Source organism: Rana temporaria, chromosome 8 (assembly GCF_905171775.1).
Source record: "Rana temporaria chromosome 8, aRanTem1.1, whole genome shotgun sequence".
In the NCBI taxonomy this organism is placed as follows: Eukaryota; Metazoa; Chordata; class Amphibia; order Anura; family Ranidae; genus Rana; species Rana temporaria.
In genome coordinates this window covers 58,436,218-58,453,896 of record NC_053496.1, presented here as the reverse complement: position 1 = coordinate 58,453,896, position 17,679 = coordinate 58,436,218, and the positions used below count along the sequence as shown (strand labels likewise).

The following is a 17,679-nucleotide window of genomic DNA, read 5'->3' as shown; positions in this document are numbered from 1 at the left end:
CCGTGGTTTACAAGCGTTTCACAATACGAGCTATTATAATGTCTAGTAGACCACCAATATACCATTAAAGAGAACCTGTCACAGTAAACATGCTATAATATAGAGGGCTAATAAAGTTAAGTGTAACAATTAAAAGGTACACCCAAGAATACAACCCCCCAAAAACTTGGAACCCCCGTCTTTCCCACATACATGTACACATGTATGTAAATGCATCAGGGGCACCTACATATGAAAACGTTGATTGCGCTACACAAGTAACCTATCACCACGTGCGCCAAAGTGAGAGCAATAATTTTAGGGCCAATATTAATTGCTAAATCTGAACTAATGATGACCTGTACGCCTATAGGAAATTTTGGTTCAAACCACCCTAATTTCTCTTTCTCCACTGACTGCAATTAATTTTGCCAAAATAGGAAAACTTTACTGAAATCTCCTGAATTTTGCTGAATTTTCTGCAATATATATATATATATTTTTCTATTGTACAATATATATGTGTATAGCACTGTATAAATTGACAGTGCTATATAAGTACCTGTAAAAAAATAAATTAAAAAATTTGGCTTGTCACTAGTGCCTATTTGCAGGGGATGCATTTTTCTTAAAGGGGAGATTCACCCTAAAAACGACTTTCTCTTATTACACTGGCCCCCCACATTACAATACGATTATGCCTATTAGTTTTTTTTTGATGCTGTACATACCTTGGTACAGCTAATTCACCTGTGGCTTCCGGGTTGCGAGTCCCGCGGGAGTGGGCGTTCCTAACATGCTGGTGATTAACGTTTTGACAAAAAACGAGCTCCCCCTATCGCGTAAGCTGCGTCACGATTGGCGAAAGGAGCCGAACGGCGAGTCGGCGCTATACTGCGCCTGCGCATCACCGTTCGGCTCCTTTCGGCAATCGTGGCGCGGCTTACGCGACGGGGGGGAGCTCGTTTCTTGTCAAAACGTCAATCACCAGCATGTTAGGAACGCCCACTCCCGCGGGACTCGCAAACCGGAAGCCACGGGTGAATTAGCTGTACCAAGGTATGTACAGCATCAAAAAAAAACTAATAGGCATAATCGTATTGTAATGTGGGGGGCCAGTGTAATAAGAGAAAGTCGTTTTTAGGGTGAACCTCCCCTTTAACTAATGCAAGGCATTCTCTGACTGGACAAGAACACTTTACATTTATTGAGACCAGGAAGACAGCAGTACTGGTGACTATGGCATATATTTAGAAGCTGGACCAATGCAACATTGCATAATGGATTCTCTGCATTAAGGTATAAAATGTTCTATCACTTTCTGTGTGCCCCCTCCCTAAATGCTTACCTGAGCCCTCTATCAATCGCTGTGCCTGGTTGCATTTGTTCTCTCCCTTCCCCTGCTCTCACAACCTTGGCCAAAAGCAGTGGGAGCCATTGACTACTGCTGCTCTCAGTGGAATCCTGTGAAGAGGGAGTGGGGATAGGGCTGAGCCATATTGTGCGTGTCTATAGAGCTCCCATTGGAAGCTGCTTCTTATGGTGGCACACCAAGAAGAGGAGGAGCAGAGAGCTCCGGCAGGGGACCCCAGAAGAAGAGGTTCCACTACACAGAGCAGGTATATATATATATATATAACATGGGAAAAAAAGACTTTACAACCACTTTAAGCTGGCCATACATCCATAGATTTCTTGTCCAGTCTGCAGGTTGAAAGAGTGAAAACTAAAGCCTCATACACAGGTCCGGTTTTCCCGACGGGAAAACTGCCCAAAAACCGCCGTACAAAAAAAAGAGAATCGGCTCTCTTTTTTCCCGCCGGGAAAAACGGCGGACTTTTGCCCAGCGTTTTTTGGCAGTTTTTATTGGGAAAAACTGCGATGGAGCACACACAGGGCCGGGATTCCCGACCAAAGCGCCATCGCAGTTTTTCCTCTTGGGAAAACCTCTCGTGTGTAGGGGGAAAGACTGACCGACCAGGTTCTCGGCTTTCCCCTCGTGATTTCCGATGGGAACTTTTCCCGTCGGAAATCCAGTATGAGTGTACGAGGCATAACAGGTTCCTCTTACCCACATTAAACATTACGGAGGGGCGAATTTCTCACTATAGGTATTGTGAAGGTAGTTGAATCCGATTGGATGCAGCCACGATTTGGCCAACTATTTCCTGGCCACTCCTTTGACTTTTTAATTGAAGAATGCCAGGTGGAGTGGTGCCAACAGGGCCACCCATTGAATTTCAAGAAACAGTCAAAATTTGCTCAGTGTATTTGCTCAGCTTTATATTCTAACTGCAATGAGAGTGGATAAAATTGCTTCTGTTTAGTGTTGTTACCTAAAGTTAATGTTAAAACAGCATCTGGCTTTTAATTAGATGAAAAAGAACAGAATAAAAGCACTGTTTGTTCCTGAAATGAACAGAGCCGACGGCTACTAATGCATTTCAATTAGTACCTGCGAAAAGGAATTGGCATCATGTGTGCTGGTCTACGGGGTGATTCAATAAAACGTTTGCAACACTTTTCTTTACTAACAAATGTGCCTGCTGGGCATGCTATATAAATGTATGTAGGATCAGCTGTATACAGTATACTTCGGTCAGTGAAGTACATTTCAGGGCTTTTCGCCCACTTACATTCAAAAGGTAATTGCAGGGGTTTTCAGCGTCACAGCGACAAACAGAAATTTCCCAGGCTCCTAGTTATCTTGACTATGTAGTCCCTGAGCCTTTCTACACACAGACTCACCACATTTACTTATTCAGCCTTGTGACAAACAAACTGCCCAACTTGGATGCACAGGCTCCTGTGCCCTACTTCTCTTCTACTTCCCAAGCAATAGCTTGGTCAGATCGCTTCTCCCTGAGGCCAGAACAGTTCACACACACATACACACTGCTCATCCTGAAGCTGGTCTCCAGGAAAGGAGCCCTGAAGCAAATATACAGTAAAATGTTGGGCCAAGGTTAGAAGCTTCATCTCTCCCAAGTCTCTACAAAGCCTCTGGGCTCCAGAACTGAAACCAGGAGTTACTAATCCTGAAGAGAACTGAAAAAAAAAATGTTCTCCACTTGGAACAGACATACTGACCTGACTGACCAGACCTGTACATGAGAACCCTGGGTTATATCGAACTCTTGATAGCATGACCAGGTGCAGCCCCATCTGCAGTGCATCTGGCTGCCAGCAGATCGCTCTCCACTGGACCGGAGTACAAAAGAGGTGCAGTGGCAGACATTCTGGAACACTCGGGAGCAGAACAGATGCTGATGGAGCCTGCTACCTGACTGAAGAATGGTGGACGCTGACCAGTTGTGCTGCTAATACAGAGTTTGACAAATTTGCTAGGAGTCTAGGAGCCAGCTAAAAAAGTTAGGAGCCAGAAAACGCAGCCCGTCCCGACGAGCTTGCGCGCAGAAGAGCATATGTAAACGGTGTTCAAACCACACATGTGAGGTATCGCCGCGATTGCTAGAGCGAGAGCAATAATTCTAGCCCTAGTCCTCCTCTGTAACTCAAAACATGCAACCTGTAGATTTTTTTAAACGTCGCCTATGAAGATTTTAAAGGGTAAAAGTTTGTCGGCATTCCACGAGCGGGCGCAATTTTGAAGCGTGACATGTTGGGTATGAATTTACTCGGCGTAACATTATCTTTCATAATATAAAAAAAAATGGGGATAACTTTACTGTTGTCTCATTTTTTAATAAAAAAAAGTGCAAATACGGCGAGACAGAAAGTATTGCAACGATCGCCATTTTATTCTCTAGGGTGTTAGGATAAAAAATATATATAATGTTTGGGGGTTCTAATTAGAGGGAAGAAGATGGCAATGAAAAATAGTGAAAAATTACATTAGAATTGCTGTTTAACTTGTAATGCTTAACTTGTAATACCAACGGCCACCACCAGATGGCCAGAAGGTTACATCCGGGTATCGCCGCTCCGGCGCTGTGATTTGCCGGAGCGGTGATGACGTCACTCCCGCGCATGTGTGCGGGACCTGTCAAATACGGCATTGCCGTTTTTATGAATGGGGTTTTTACTGCGCCGTTGTCTACGGCGTGCATGCGCCGTAGACAACAGTGTATACCTATTGGCAAATATCTCTTAAACCGTGTAGGTTTAGGAGATATTGCAAACACCTACAGGTAAGCATTAATCTAGGCTAACCTGTAGGTGACTTTCCGGGTGGGGGTTTACAACCACTTTAAAGTAGTTGTAAACTCTCCATTACAACTTTTGCTCATTCTAAACTACCTAAAGCCCTGTACACACGATCGGAATTTCCGATGAAAAAAGTCAGACGGAATTTTTTCATCGGATATTCCGATCGTGTGTGGGCCCCATCTGACCTTTTTCCGTCGGAGTTTAGAAATATAACATGCATTTTTTTTTTACGATGGAAAAAAATCCTATCGCAAACTACGATCTTCTGTGTGGAACTCCGACGGAGAAAAAAACATGCATGCTCAGAATCAAGTCGACACATGCTCGGAAGCATTGAACTTAATTTTTCGCGGCTCGTCGTAGTGTTTTACGTCAGTGCATTTTGGACGGTCGGAATTTGGTCTGACATTGTGTATTCAAGACAGCTTGAACGGAATTCCGACCGAAAATTCCATCGGATTTTATCCCATCGAAAATTCCGATCGTGTGTACAGGGCATAACTAGCATTATTCACCTCTGCCTGTGAAACATAACTTACTTGTACAGTCTTCTTGTAATACGTCCTGTAATTTTATTTACGCCACTAGCGCATGCGCATTTAGTCATCTTATTAATAGCACACTGTAGTATTGACACAGGGGGGCTGAATACAAATGCACGTCACACTTTTTAGATATTTATTTTTAAAAAAATTGGAAAACCATTTGTCATTTTACTTCCAGTTCACAATTATGTGCCACTTTGTGTTGGTCTATCACAGGCATGTCCAAAGTCCGGCCCGGGGGCCAAATGCGGCCCCCCTGTTGATTTAAAATGGCCCCCCTGGGGATTTGGATATATAAATTGTTTGTGGCCCCCAGGGGGCGCTGCCTTGTAGGGGACAGGACGAGCGCCATCAGATTACATGAAGAGAATCTCCTGTTTACTCAGCAGCATCTCTATTGGAAGTCCCGTCTCCTGGGATGCCATTGGACAACTGTTCTGTCTATCATAGGAGGCGGGATTTTGTATTAAAGAGGCCACAGGGTAAACAAGAGATTCTACTGTTTGTAATCTGTCGGCACTCGTCCCGCCCCCCCCTCCCTCTGCCCTCCGAGGCTGCAGATGGGCATCATTCAGGCTGCACTGATGGCAATGGTAAGGCTGTATTCATGACACATGTGAGGCTGCATTCATGGCACATGTGAGGCTGCATTCATGGCACATGTGAGGCTGCATTGGTTGCAATGGTAAGGCTGCATTCATGGCACTGGTAAGGCTGCATTCATGGCAATGGTGAGGATGCATTCATGGCAATGGTAAGCCTGTGCGTGTTATACGCCAATAAATACGGTATATCCAAATAACACGCCCAAGCTCATCCTTAGTCCTAAGCAGCGCTCTGGAATTCGTTGGGGCCACAAAAGAAATATTTACAGTATATCCAAATAACACGCCCAAGCTCATCTCTTCACCACACACAGCCACAAAGGCAAGAGATATCTTGTTGGGCAGTGTATTAGTGTTTGTCTGACAAAGAATGTCAGACAAAATAGTTGGCCCTCACGCATGTTCACTTAATCAAGTCTGGCCCCCTTTGAAAAAAGTTTGGACACCCCTGGTCTATCACATAAAATCCCAATAAAATACATTTATATTTTTGGTTGTAACATGACAAAATGTGGAAAATTTCAAGGGGTATGAATACTTTCTCAAGGCACTGTATATATTTACCTTCAGTGAAAGAGCAGTGCAGGTACAGACTCTTCGCAAATAAAGCCTTTATTATTCACTACAGTGTTCAAAAAAGAACGGATGTAAATTTAGCCTAAAGCAGGAAGTTGCATGCGGTTGCACACGTGGTATGTTAGACGGGGGTCTAGCTGGTGTCACCATGGAAACCTCTGAATGTTCAGAGTCATGACTTATGGGATCCAATGACCCAGATGATCAGAGAGTATAATAAAACTAATTTAACATGACAAAAAGTAACCCTCTAGGCCTGGACACAGCTTTAAACTAGAAAAAGCGGATTATAAAACCTAGCAGAGTGTATAATAAGGCCATTAGCACACACTGGCCTTGATTCACCTGATACCACAAAAGTCTGTGTAAAATATTTCCCTTTTTATTTCAGTTTAAAAACCCAGAAATCAGTATCTTGTAAAGCTTATGTTAACCACTTCAGCCCCGGAAGGTTTTACCCCCTTCCTGACCAGAGCACTTTTTACAATTTGGCGCTGCGTCAATTTAAGTGGTAATTGCAATGCTGTACCCAAACTAAATTTGCATGCTTTTCTTCCCACAAATAGAGATTTCTTTTGGTGCTATTTGATCACCTCTGTGGTTTTTATTTTTTGCACTATAAACAAAAAAAGAGCGCCAATTTTAAAAATAAATATATATTTTTGTTTACTTTTTTGCTATAATAAATATTCCCAAAAATGTTTTTAAAAACAAATTTCTTCATCAGTTTAGGCCAATATATATTCTTCTACATATTTTTGGTATTAAAAATCGCAATAAGCATTTATTGATTGGTTTGCATAAAAGTTATACAACTACAAGCATCTACAAACTATGGGAAAGATTTATGACATTTTTATTATTTTTTTTTTAACTAGTAATAGCGGTGGCCTGGGATTTTTAGCGGTATTGCGACATTGCAGCAGACAGATCAGACACTTTTGACACATTTTTGGGATCATTGACATTTATACGGTGCTATAAAAATGCATTGAATACTGTTTAAATGTCACTGGTAGAGAAGGGGTTAACACTAAGGACAATCAAGGGGTTAAATGTGTGTTCCCTCAGTGTGTTCTAACTGTATGGGGATTGGACTGAGTAGGAGAGGAGACATATCGCTGTTCCTACTTACTAGGAATAAACGACATGTCTCCACTCCTCTGACAGCACAGGGATTTGTGTTTGCACCCCTCAAAGGAAACCCTGTAAGAAAATGGGGTTTTGCGCAGGGGAGTCAATCTGCCCCCCGTAAATAGACGTGAGGCAGTTGGGAACCGGTTAATAAGGGTATTTTTTCTTGGCAAAACATTTTGGGAAACAATGTTTTTTCAACTGGAAAAAACGTTGTTATGGGAAAAATAATTTAGTGTCTCACCAGGACAAGGATGGTAAAAGTCCCCTTTGTCTGTGTAAAGACCACCCGACTGATCATTGGGGGTGATTAAAGGGGAGGTTCACCCTAAAAACCACTTTCCCTTATTACACTGCCCCCCCACATTACAATACGATTAGGCCTGTTATGTTTTTTTTTATGCTGTACATACCTTCGTACAGCTATTCACCCGTGGCTTCGGGGTTGCGAGTCCCGCGGGAGTGGGCGTTCCTCAAATGCTGGTGATTGACGTTTTGACAAAAAAACTGTTCCCCCCCGTCGCGTATGCTGCGTCACGACTGGCGAAAGGAGCCGAACGGCGAGTCGGTGCTATACTGCGCCTGCGCATCGCCGTTCGGCTCCTTTCGCCAATCGTGACGCGGCTTACGCGACGGGGGGGGGAGCTGTTTTTTTGTCAAAACGTCAATCACCAGCATGTGAGGAACGCCCACTCCCGCGGGACTCGCAACCCCGAAGCCACGGGTGAATAGCTGTACGAAGGTATGTACAGCATCAAAAAAAAACATAACAGGCCTAATCGTATTGTAATGTGGGGGGGGGGGCAGTGTAATAAGGGAAAGTGGTTTTTAGGGTGAACCTCCCCTTTAAAGAGCTAGCGTTCATCCATAATGTCCCAGATAGCAAGGATAACATGCCACAAATTTGTGGCAGTGTGGAATTTTAAGTCTGTTAACTTGCTGCACTTTTTCACTATAAAGTTCTACACTTGCAGAGCACTTGAAGCACAAGTTATAGTTGACACTTTTCCAATTTGTAGCAAATTTCCTTGGCATGTCTCTAACAAGTGCAAAGTTGCAGTGCTGAGTCTACAGTAAGAGCTCTATAAGTCACAGTGACCCCTGTGGTGGGATGACTATTGCACAACATAACTGAATCAGAACTTGCTGATAATTTGCAGAATGTTTGCAAAGAAAGTTGATCTGGTGTCATGCAATGCAGACTTGCTGCAATTGTGCAACAAACTGTTGAAGCCTGACAAGTCTAGCAATGGCTTACCAAGTGATTTTCAAACTTGCAGCACAATTGCTTGTTATCTGGGCTAGTGTGTATGGAATGTGCATTTTTATAGCGTTTTTTTAGGGTTCCAGGGTCATAGTGCTACAAGATTTTGTGTGGAACCTGCATGCTCTCTACACAGGATGAGGCAAGTAGGCAGCAGAGCAGGGGTTAAGTGTTGAGAGGAGGAGGTTATTAGCTATCTGTAGGGGCTAATATACAAGGAAAGGGTCAAATGTTAACGTCTTTAAAGAAAACCAGTATAGAGAAACATAGATTTTAATGGAAGTGCTGACTGTCCCTTTAAACAAGAAGCTATTAGGGATCGTCAGTCTTTTAAAACGCTTCAAATAGTGCTGAAGGCTGCAGACAGCCTTTTTAAAGTGACAATCAGTTCTCCCATTAAAGAAGTATTATCAAAAACTGACCATTCTTGTTGAACCTCTATGGTACGAAATGCATGCAGCACTTGGTCCTGTTCAGATATGTGCTGCGTTTGTTTCTATCTGTACTAGCTGCCAGCTACACCACAGGCTGTAGCTCAATTTAAAAGTGTAATATTTTGTAGATGAAGAGAAACTAGAGCACTGGCAAGCAGCTTGTGCACATTTGCTCTGTTGTCTTTTGGTAGATATCTTTATTCCAGTCTCAGTGGTTGTTGCACAGCAGATCCCCGGTACCTACACAGTCTACTCTACACCATCTGCACCAAGATCCCCAGTATACTCTCCCGCTGCACCAAGATCCCCAGTATCCTTTCCAGCTGCACCAAGATCCCCAGAATCCTCTCCCGCTGCACCAATATCCCCAGTATCCTCTCCTGCTGCACCAAGATCCCCAGTATCCTCTCCTGCTGCACCAAAGATCCCCAGTATCCTCTCCTGCTGCACCAAAGATCCCCAGTATCCTCTCCTGCTGCACCAAAGATCCCCAGTATCCTCTCCTGCTGCACCAAAGATCCCCAGTATCCTCTCCTGCTGCAGATGGCCTGTGTTCATCCGATCCCCCCATAGGGGAGAGCGGAGATCTGACAGGGACCGCCCTGTCATCTGCCGGCTCAGCGGGGATGAACGGAGCGATCCCCGTTGAGCAAGCGGGTGTTAACAATGGCGCAGGCGCACTGAGCGCGGTGGCTCTTGAATGAAGTCGTGCCGTTCCACGCGCATGTGTGGGAGTGACATCATCGGCGCTCCGGCCAGTCACAGCACCGGAGCGGCGATCCCCGGAAGCCACTCCGGGTATCATGGCGGAGACGGAGGACGTGTCCGGGGACCACTGCGGGGGCTTCGATCTAAGGTAAGTAATTGATAATGCGCTAGTATGCTAGTCATACTAGCTCATTAAAAAATAATAATAATACTTTTGGGGTATACAACCGCTTTAACGTAGAATTCCTTGCTAAATAACATTATTTTTGATCAAGTTGCTATGTGTAAAATTCCATTTTAACCGTTTCAATACTAGGCACTTTTACCCTCTTCCTCCCCAGGCAAATGTTCAGCTTTCTGCGCTGTCACACTTTGAATGACAATTGCGCTGTCATGCAACACTGTACCCAATGAATTTTTTTTCATATTCTTCACACAAATAGAGCTTTCTTTTGGCGGTATTTAATCACTGCTGTTTTTTTTTATTTTTTGCTGAAAAAAAAAAAAAAATCTTAGTTTCTGTCAGTAAATTTTGTAAATAAATAATTTTTCTCCTTCACTGATGTGCACTGATAGGCTGCACTTATGGGCACTAATATGCCGCACTGATGCGCACTAATAGGCAGCACTGATAGGGCTCTGATTACCTGTACAGAGGAGATGCCACTGATCGGTTCTCCTTGCCCCACACTCTGTCAGTGTAAGGCAAGGAGAGCCAATAAACAGCACTTACGAGTAAATCACGTCATAGCCTCTTTACCAAGATCGGGGTCACACCGTGTGCTAGGGCCACAGTGCTGCGCACCCCATCCGTGGCTGCGCGAGAGTGGTGACATTAGGGCGACGTCATATAACATTGTCCCAGAACGAGAGGGGATCCTGCATGCCGTCATTTTACAATATGATGGGTGGAAAGTGGTTAAGGTGCGTTTTAAAAAAAAGGGGTTGGTGACCCATTTGCAAAGGGAAACCGATGTCTCCAGCACACCACGGATCTCCGGAATGGTTACAAAGCTTTATTGAGCGATCACTTCATAAGTACAAGAGATGTTTTGGGAGAATGTGATGCCTGATAAAGGGATCCTATGAGGCTCTGAAACTTTGCTTCTGTATCATGTGACCGCTTAGTAAAGCTTAGGACCTGTTCTGGAGATCCTCGGTATGTTGGTGACATACTTTTCACTTTGAATGTGTTCTGTTTACAGCCCATAGTTATTGCAGCACCCACTTAGGCTGGTTTAAAACGATTTATGCGTTTTCAGTTTTGCAGAAACACACTACAGTCTATTTAACATGTTTTCCTATGGGCCATGTTCACATCTGTGTATTTTATGGAAAGGGCCAGGGACTTTTTTCTGGTTTTTGGTTCCATAGATGTAGCGGCCTGCTCCTGTTGAACCGGCACTGTTTTAAATTTAGTGGGGTCTGAGCTGTTATTTGGGCTCAGACTAGTGTGATTAATGGCAAATTTAGCCTCTGTTCCAGCCATGGCTGTGCTGGGAGTTCCACCATTGTTCGCCTGGGGGTGTCATTACCACCCCAGGCCAAGGGTGGCGGCAGGAAGGTGAAGGTGTATTGGGTGTTCCCCTCAGCAGCGAATCAGTGGAAGTGGTCGCCCCACTGTGCATGCTGGGGAGGGGTACTTAAGGGACAGACGCCATTGGCGGGGCCCGTCGTTCGCGCCTCGTGGCCTGCCTGGCCTGAGGTGCGTGTCCTGAATCCTGACTCCGGGACCACGTTGGTCCGGGGTTGCAGCTTCGCCTGGTAGGCCCAGTAGTCAGACTGGGGCCTGCTTTTCTGAAGAGGTGATCTTGTGCTGTCCATCCTGCGGGAGGAGGCCACTGAATGAAGGAAGCCAGGGGAGGACCTATCCTGAAGAGGGCCATGCAAGAGGCTGGTATCTTGGGAGTAGGCCTGGAAACTTCATCGAAGGATGCACCATACACTGAGAGGCTTGATGGTGGTCGCCTGTCAGATCTAAGTTCTACAAAAGTTAATCTGGAGAGATCCGGGTGCTGAAACCTGTGGCAGGGGATCCGGAACATAAGTGTCTCCTCATAAAGGAAGGTCTGTGGCAGAGACTTTATTCTGTGCACCATCCCGGCTGCTAGGCCAGTGAGAGGGACATATCCGGGTGAGCAATACCCACTCTGGAGTGGCAACGAGAACCATTTGCTGAAAGCAGGACTGTTTCCTATTTGTGATTATACACCTGAACCTACCTTCCCTTCCACCCTTTACTTCTTTTCCATTGAAGTTCTGCAAATAAATCCTAAAAAAATAAGTGCACCGTGTGGACATTGAAATTCCTCAGACTCTCTTTTCACCCTGGACAGCGAGAAGATAGAGGTAACGTGCCACCCAAAAATACCCAGCAACTCCTTCAGGGGTAGTGCTACATAGACAATGGATCAAATTTTTATTGAAAAACGCAAAATGCACCCGGAATATGCAAACTGCAACCTGCATAGGTCTTAGGCCTCATGCACACAGGGTGTTTATTTAACTCTCCTAAAAGCCAACTGCAGATTTGCAGAAAAAATGCCCGATGCTTGTGTGTTTACAAGCATTTACAGGCATCAAGCTCTTGGGCATTAATTTATTCTGGCCTTTAAAATTAAGTAATGCTCAAGCACTAACGGTTAGGCGCGTTCAGCAGCTTCTAGTAGTGCCAAGCGTTTTTCTGTCCAAATTCTGCTGCTCCTGGACGCACTGCACATGCAGTGGGTTTTTTCCTGCCACTAAACGCTGCTAAAAGCCTGTGTGTGCATGGACACATAGGATAACATGGAGGGCGTTAGGTCCTGGTTCACACCTATGCATGTTGCAGTTTGCATGTTGCAGGTGCATTTTGCTTTTTTAACCACTTCCAGACCGCTGTACGCATATATGCGTCCACACTTTAAAGATTGATATCTCGGTAACGGCAGCAGCTGCTGCCACAACCGAGGTATCAATCTTTAGTGTCAGCGGTTCTGTTAACGATAACGGCGGTCTCCACGGCGGATTCGCCGTGAGATCGCCGTTATCGGCGGCGGGAGAGGGCCCCCCCTCCCGCCGCTCTCCCGCGCCCTCCGCCGCTTACCGGAGCCGTCGGTAGCGGCGGAGGAGATCGGGACCGCTCGGCAGCTGAGCGGGGTTACAAGTGAAGAAAAAATGTCCTTCACCCGTCCCCATAGCTCTGCTGGGCGGAAGTGACGTCAAAACGTCAGTCCCGCCCAGCCTCTTAAAGAAACATTTTTTTTTTTTTGTCATTTGAAAAAATTACATTTTCAATTTTTTTTTTTTTTTTTTTTTGCATTTAAAGCGGTGGTTCCCCCTAATTACGTTTTTTTTTTAAAAACCCTTTCACCCGCTTTTGCTAGATGCAAGAGTCTACTCACCCGTCCTGCTGTTTTATGTGGCTGCATAACGATTTGCCATAAAACGATATGTTATATGAATTATAGATGGACGTTTCCATCTTATGTCCTGGCAGTGTGAAGCCCCACAGGACTTTCTTCCGGGATGCGGTGAATGCTGCAGTCCCAGCATTCACCGCTGTATCCCGCGCATGTGCAGTGTTGACGGCGAGCCGCGCCGTCAACACTGCTCAGTTGCCATCGCAACGGCCGGCGTCATAATGACCCGCCCCGTTGTGCTGCTGACACAATTGAGCTAATACTTTCTCTCAGCAATAGCTCAGAACTAATTGAGCAGCTGCTGCAGAGTCATGTGACATGCAAAATCACACGAGATTTGCCATGCTGGAGCCAAAGATTTCTCATCATCTGCAGTGTCACGAGACCCTGCACAGTAATCCCAGGAAACAATGCGGCGACGAAGGGACACGCCCACTCCCGCGGGATACCAACCAGGAAGTGGCAGCTGATCAAAGGTATGGAATCGTTTTTATATTTTTTAACTAACGAGTTGTGCAAAAACGGCCTGAGCCTGGGTGTTTGAGCTGATGTTATATATTAGGGTGAACCACCGCTTTAAGCCTAAATATGAGATCTGAGGTCTTTTTGACCCCAGATCTCATATTTAAGAGGACCTGTCATGCTTTTTTCTATTACAAGGGATGTTTACATTCCTTGTAATAGGAATAAAAGTGATCATTTATTTTTTTATTTCAGTGTAAAAAATAATAAAATAAATAAAAAAAAATAAGAAAAAGAAAAAGCGCCCCATCCCGACGAGCTCGCGCGCAGAAGCGAACGCATACGCGAGTAGCACCCGCATATGAAAACGGTGTTCAAATCACACAAGTGAGGTATCGCCGCGAACGCATACGCGAGTAGCACCCGCATATGAAAACGGTGTTCAAATCACACAAGTGAGGTATCGCCGCGATCGTTAGAGCAAGAGCAATAATTCTAGCCCTAGGCCTACTCTGTAACTCAAAAAATGCAACCTGTAGAATTTTTTAAACGTCGCCTATCGAGAATTTTAAGGATAAAAGTTTGACGCCATGCCACGAGCGTGACATGTTGGGTATCATTTTACTCGGCGTAACATTATCTTTCACAATACATAAAAAAATTGGGCCAACTTTATTGCGGTCTTATTTTTTAATTAAAAAAAGTGATTTTTTACAAAAAAAGTGCGCTTGTAGGACCGCTGCGCAAATATGGTGTGACAAAAAGTATTGCAAAGATCGCCATTTTATTCTCTAGGGTATTAGAAAAAAATAAATATATAATGTTTGGGGGTTTTGAGTAATTTTCTAGCAAAAAAAAATGTTTTAGTCTTGTAAACACCAAATCTGAAAAACACCCAAAGTAGAGAAGTGGTTAAATACACGTTTTTGATCCATTGAAGTCTATGGAACCAAAATTCTGTAAAAAGTCCCTGGCCCTTTTCATAAAATGCACAGATGTGAATGTGACCCATAGGAAACCATGTTAAATGGACTGTAGTGTGTTTCTGCAAAACCGAAAATGCACAAAAAAATGCATATATGTAACCTAGGCCTTCAAGGCAGAGGAAAAAAAAAACACACCCCTAGAAGCAAAAAAATAAAATAAAAACGTGTGCATGAGGCCTTTTTCAGGTACATGTTATTGGGAATAGTGTGTTTAGGCTCGGTGCACACAGGCCCGCCCTACACATTTGGGAACCTGGTCTAAACACAAATGTGAAAAAGCCAGGCCCTGGTACTGGGGAGAAACCAGCACTCCTCATTGGGAATCTGACTGGCACATGCCCCAGGCCAGAGTGTCACTTTTAATGTCAATAAAGTTTGATGATGATGAGAAAAAAAATACAGTGTTGCCAGGGGGACGCGTGCGCGCTCAGAGGCGCTGCAGGAGCAGTACGGGGGCGCGCACAGGCCTGACACAGAGGAAGTGTCCGCGGCGCCTGTTCTCTCCATAGTCCGCTTGTGTGTAGTCCGCGCTGAGTCTTACCTCGGTCGGTGTCGGTGTGTCCGGGCAGGAGTCAGTGCGCAATTCTCGGGTCACTCCCCCGCCTCTTTCTCCTCCCTCCCCTCCTCCTCCTTCTCCTCCCGCCGGGCCGTGTGAGGATGGGTTGGGCCTGACAGTGTGAGCTGCCCGCGGCCTGCGGAGAGGACCTAAGACAGGTGTACGGTGACATCTGAGGACAGCCCGGCCTCCTGAGGGATTATACCGGGGATCTACCGGACCGTCCTGAGCGCCTGACACCGGGGGGTCCTCTATGGGAGCATAGGAGGGATCTACCCCGGGAGGAGACATCCTGATAGCAGAGGGATCCAGGGAGAGGACCAGATCACCCATCAATACAGGGAGAGGACCTGATCACCCATCAATACAGGGAGAGGACCTGATCACCCATCAATACAGGGAGAGGACCTGATCACCCATCAATACAGGGAGAGGACCTGATCACCCATCAATACAGGGAGAGGACCAGATCACCCATCAATACAGGGAGAGGACCTGATCACCCATCAATACAGGGAGAGGACCTGATCACCCATCAATACAGGGAGAGGACCTGATCACCCATCAATACAGGGAGAGGACCTGATCACCCAATACAGGGAGAGGGAGGACCTGATCACCCATCAATACAGGGAGAGGACCTGATCACCCATCAATACAGGGAGAGGACCTGATCACCCATCAATACAGGGAGAGGACCTGATCACCCATCAATACAGGGAGAGGACCTGATCACCCATCAATACAGGGAGAGGACCTGATCACCCATCAATACAGGATCTATCAGTGGATCACACAGGATCTATCAGCAGAGGATCCAGCTGGGACTTATACAGAAGGGATCTGCTCATCAGAAGGGATCACCGGTGGGATCTCCTTAGTGGAGGGGGCATGAAGCCAGGCGCCCCCCGCTGACCATCTACAACACACAGAGGTCTAATTTCTGGGCGTCATCGCCCACCCCCGCCGGGGACATGTCTTTCTTCAACTTTAGGAAGATCTTTAAGCTGGGAGGAGAGAAGAAGAAGAAACAATATGAACATGTCAAGAGGGACCAGAACCCCGAGGAGGTGTGGGAGATCATAGGGGAGCTGGGGGACGGAGCCTTCGGGAAAGTCTATAAGGTGAGAGGAGGCTGGGGGCGCCTATATGTGGGTGAAGGACTGCCTGTAAATTGCACACAGCTGCCGTTAATTCTTACCCCACACATTGGAAAGCACAATGCGTTTTTCAAGCGGCTGTGATTTTAGAAATGTTACCTGGACCTTTTTCCTGCGTTTCCCACAGGCTCAAATGAATAGGGTGCTGTACCCAGGCAAACGCAGCCGCATGGATAACGCATTGATGTTAACCTGACCTAATGTGGGGGGGGGGGGGGATCTACATCTGGGTAATTGCACATTTAGCTTTCTCTAGAACCTTGGTGCCCGACCTGCGGCACGTGTTGCTCTTTTTTTTTTTTGCCACCTCTGCAAACACTAATCTGTGCTTCCCTATTGCCCTGTTATACAAGTGATTTTTAGCAGTCTCATGTAATGTCTCCAGTCACTGACTATCCCCTGAATCATGTCTCCAGTCTCCAACATGCCCTATAACAGTGATGGCGAACCTTGGCACCCCAGATGTATTGGAATTACATTTCCATGGTGCTCAACTACACTGTTGAGTGCATGAAGATCATGGGAAATGTTGTTCCAAAACATCTGGGGTGCCAAGGTTTGCCATCACTGCCCTATAACATGGTCTCAGTCTCATGCATCCTGTCCACAGTTTGACGATTGATTGCAACCCATCCACGGGCTCTGGCCATCGCTTTGCGCCCCGTCCGCCGGCTCTGGGGATCGCTTTGCGCCCCGTCCGCAGGCTCTGGCCATCGCTTTGCACCCCGACCGCCGGCTCTGGGGATCGCTTTGCGCCCCGTCCGCGGGCTCTGGGGATCGCTTTGCGCCCCGTCCTCGGGCTCTGGGGATCGCTTTGCGCCCCGTCCGCGGGCTCTGGCCATCGCTTTGCGCCCCGTCCGCAGGCTCTGGGGATCGCTTTGCGCCCGGTCCGCGGGCTCTGGCCATCGCTTTGCACCCCGTCCGCAGGCTCTGGCCATCGCTTTGCACCCGGTCCGCGGGCTCTGGGCATCCTTTACGCCCCATCCGTGGGCTTTGCCCAACGATTTCCCCCCCCCCCCGTCAGGAGCTTACCGCTCCTTTAATGCAGCCACTAAGAGTCTCCTTTATTCTTTCTGTTAAAAAAAAAGAGTCTCCTTTATATTTTTTTCCCCCTTTATTCTAACCTAGTAATCCTGCTATCCACTTGCTTCCCAGGATGACCCCCTGTACAGGACAGGTAGTTTGTTAGGACTACATAACACCTCCCTCCTCCCTAACATGGAGAGAGGCATATTGTAGTCAATGGAAATAGCAGAGAACCATGTAAACTGTTACCAGTCCATTGCCAGAGCGTTTAAGGAGTTATCAGCTGACACATTTTCTGGTTGCAATTTTTTATACATTTTTGCACTTGCCAACCCAAAGGGGAGCTATTATTCTGATCCCCGGGTCATATTTTGTTTCTGTATTTCTGAAACGCTGTAGGAGTCGAGTGTCAGGAAACCAAACAGGAAGGACCAGCAGCTACACCACATCTGTAATGAAATGCCATCTGACAATGGAAGGCGGGCGTTGTGGAAAAGCAAATGTTTTGTCAGAGTGTTTTTTAATTGAAACATTTATTTCCTATTATCAAGCTGGACTCACACTGGTGCATTTTTTGCTTGATGAGTTTTCTGTTGAAATTGATGGAAACATCTGAAGATGCATCTAGACGCACGTCATTATACACATCCACACGTCACAAGGCATAGGAAGG

At 46.0% G+C, this 17,679-nt stretch overlaps 2 protein-coding genes across 5 annotated transcripts in view; one reads left to right on the top strand and one right to left on the bottom strand.

Annotated features, from left to right (window-relative positions):
- The window catches only part of STN1 (STN1 subunit of CST complex), a 93,128-nt gene extending 78,245 nt beyond the window's left edge, over window positions 1–14,883 (bottom strand). Inside the window, exon 1 of the mRNA XM_040361844.1 lies at window positions 14,806–14,883. The gene's annotated coding sequence lies outside the window, so the exon portion shown is untranslated. The remainder of the gene's footprint in view (window positions 1–14,805) is intronic.
- A 47-nt stretch (window positions 14,884–14,930) lies between these two features.
- Window positions 14,931–17,679, top strand: part of SLK (STE20 like kinase) — a 105,160-nt gene continuing 102,411 nt past the window's right edge. For all 4 annotated transcript variants that reach the window (XM_040361842.1, XM_040361843.1, XM_040361841.1 and 1 more), the window contains exon 1: window positions 14,931–15,944. In XM_040361842.1, coding sequence (XP_040217776.1) covers window positions 15,795–15,944 — 150 coding nt within the window. In that variant the 5' untranslated portion in view covers window positions 14,931–15,794. The remainder of the gene's footprint in view (window positions 15,945–17,679) is intronic.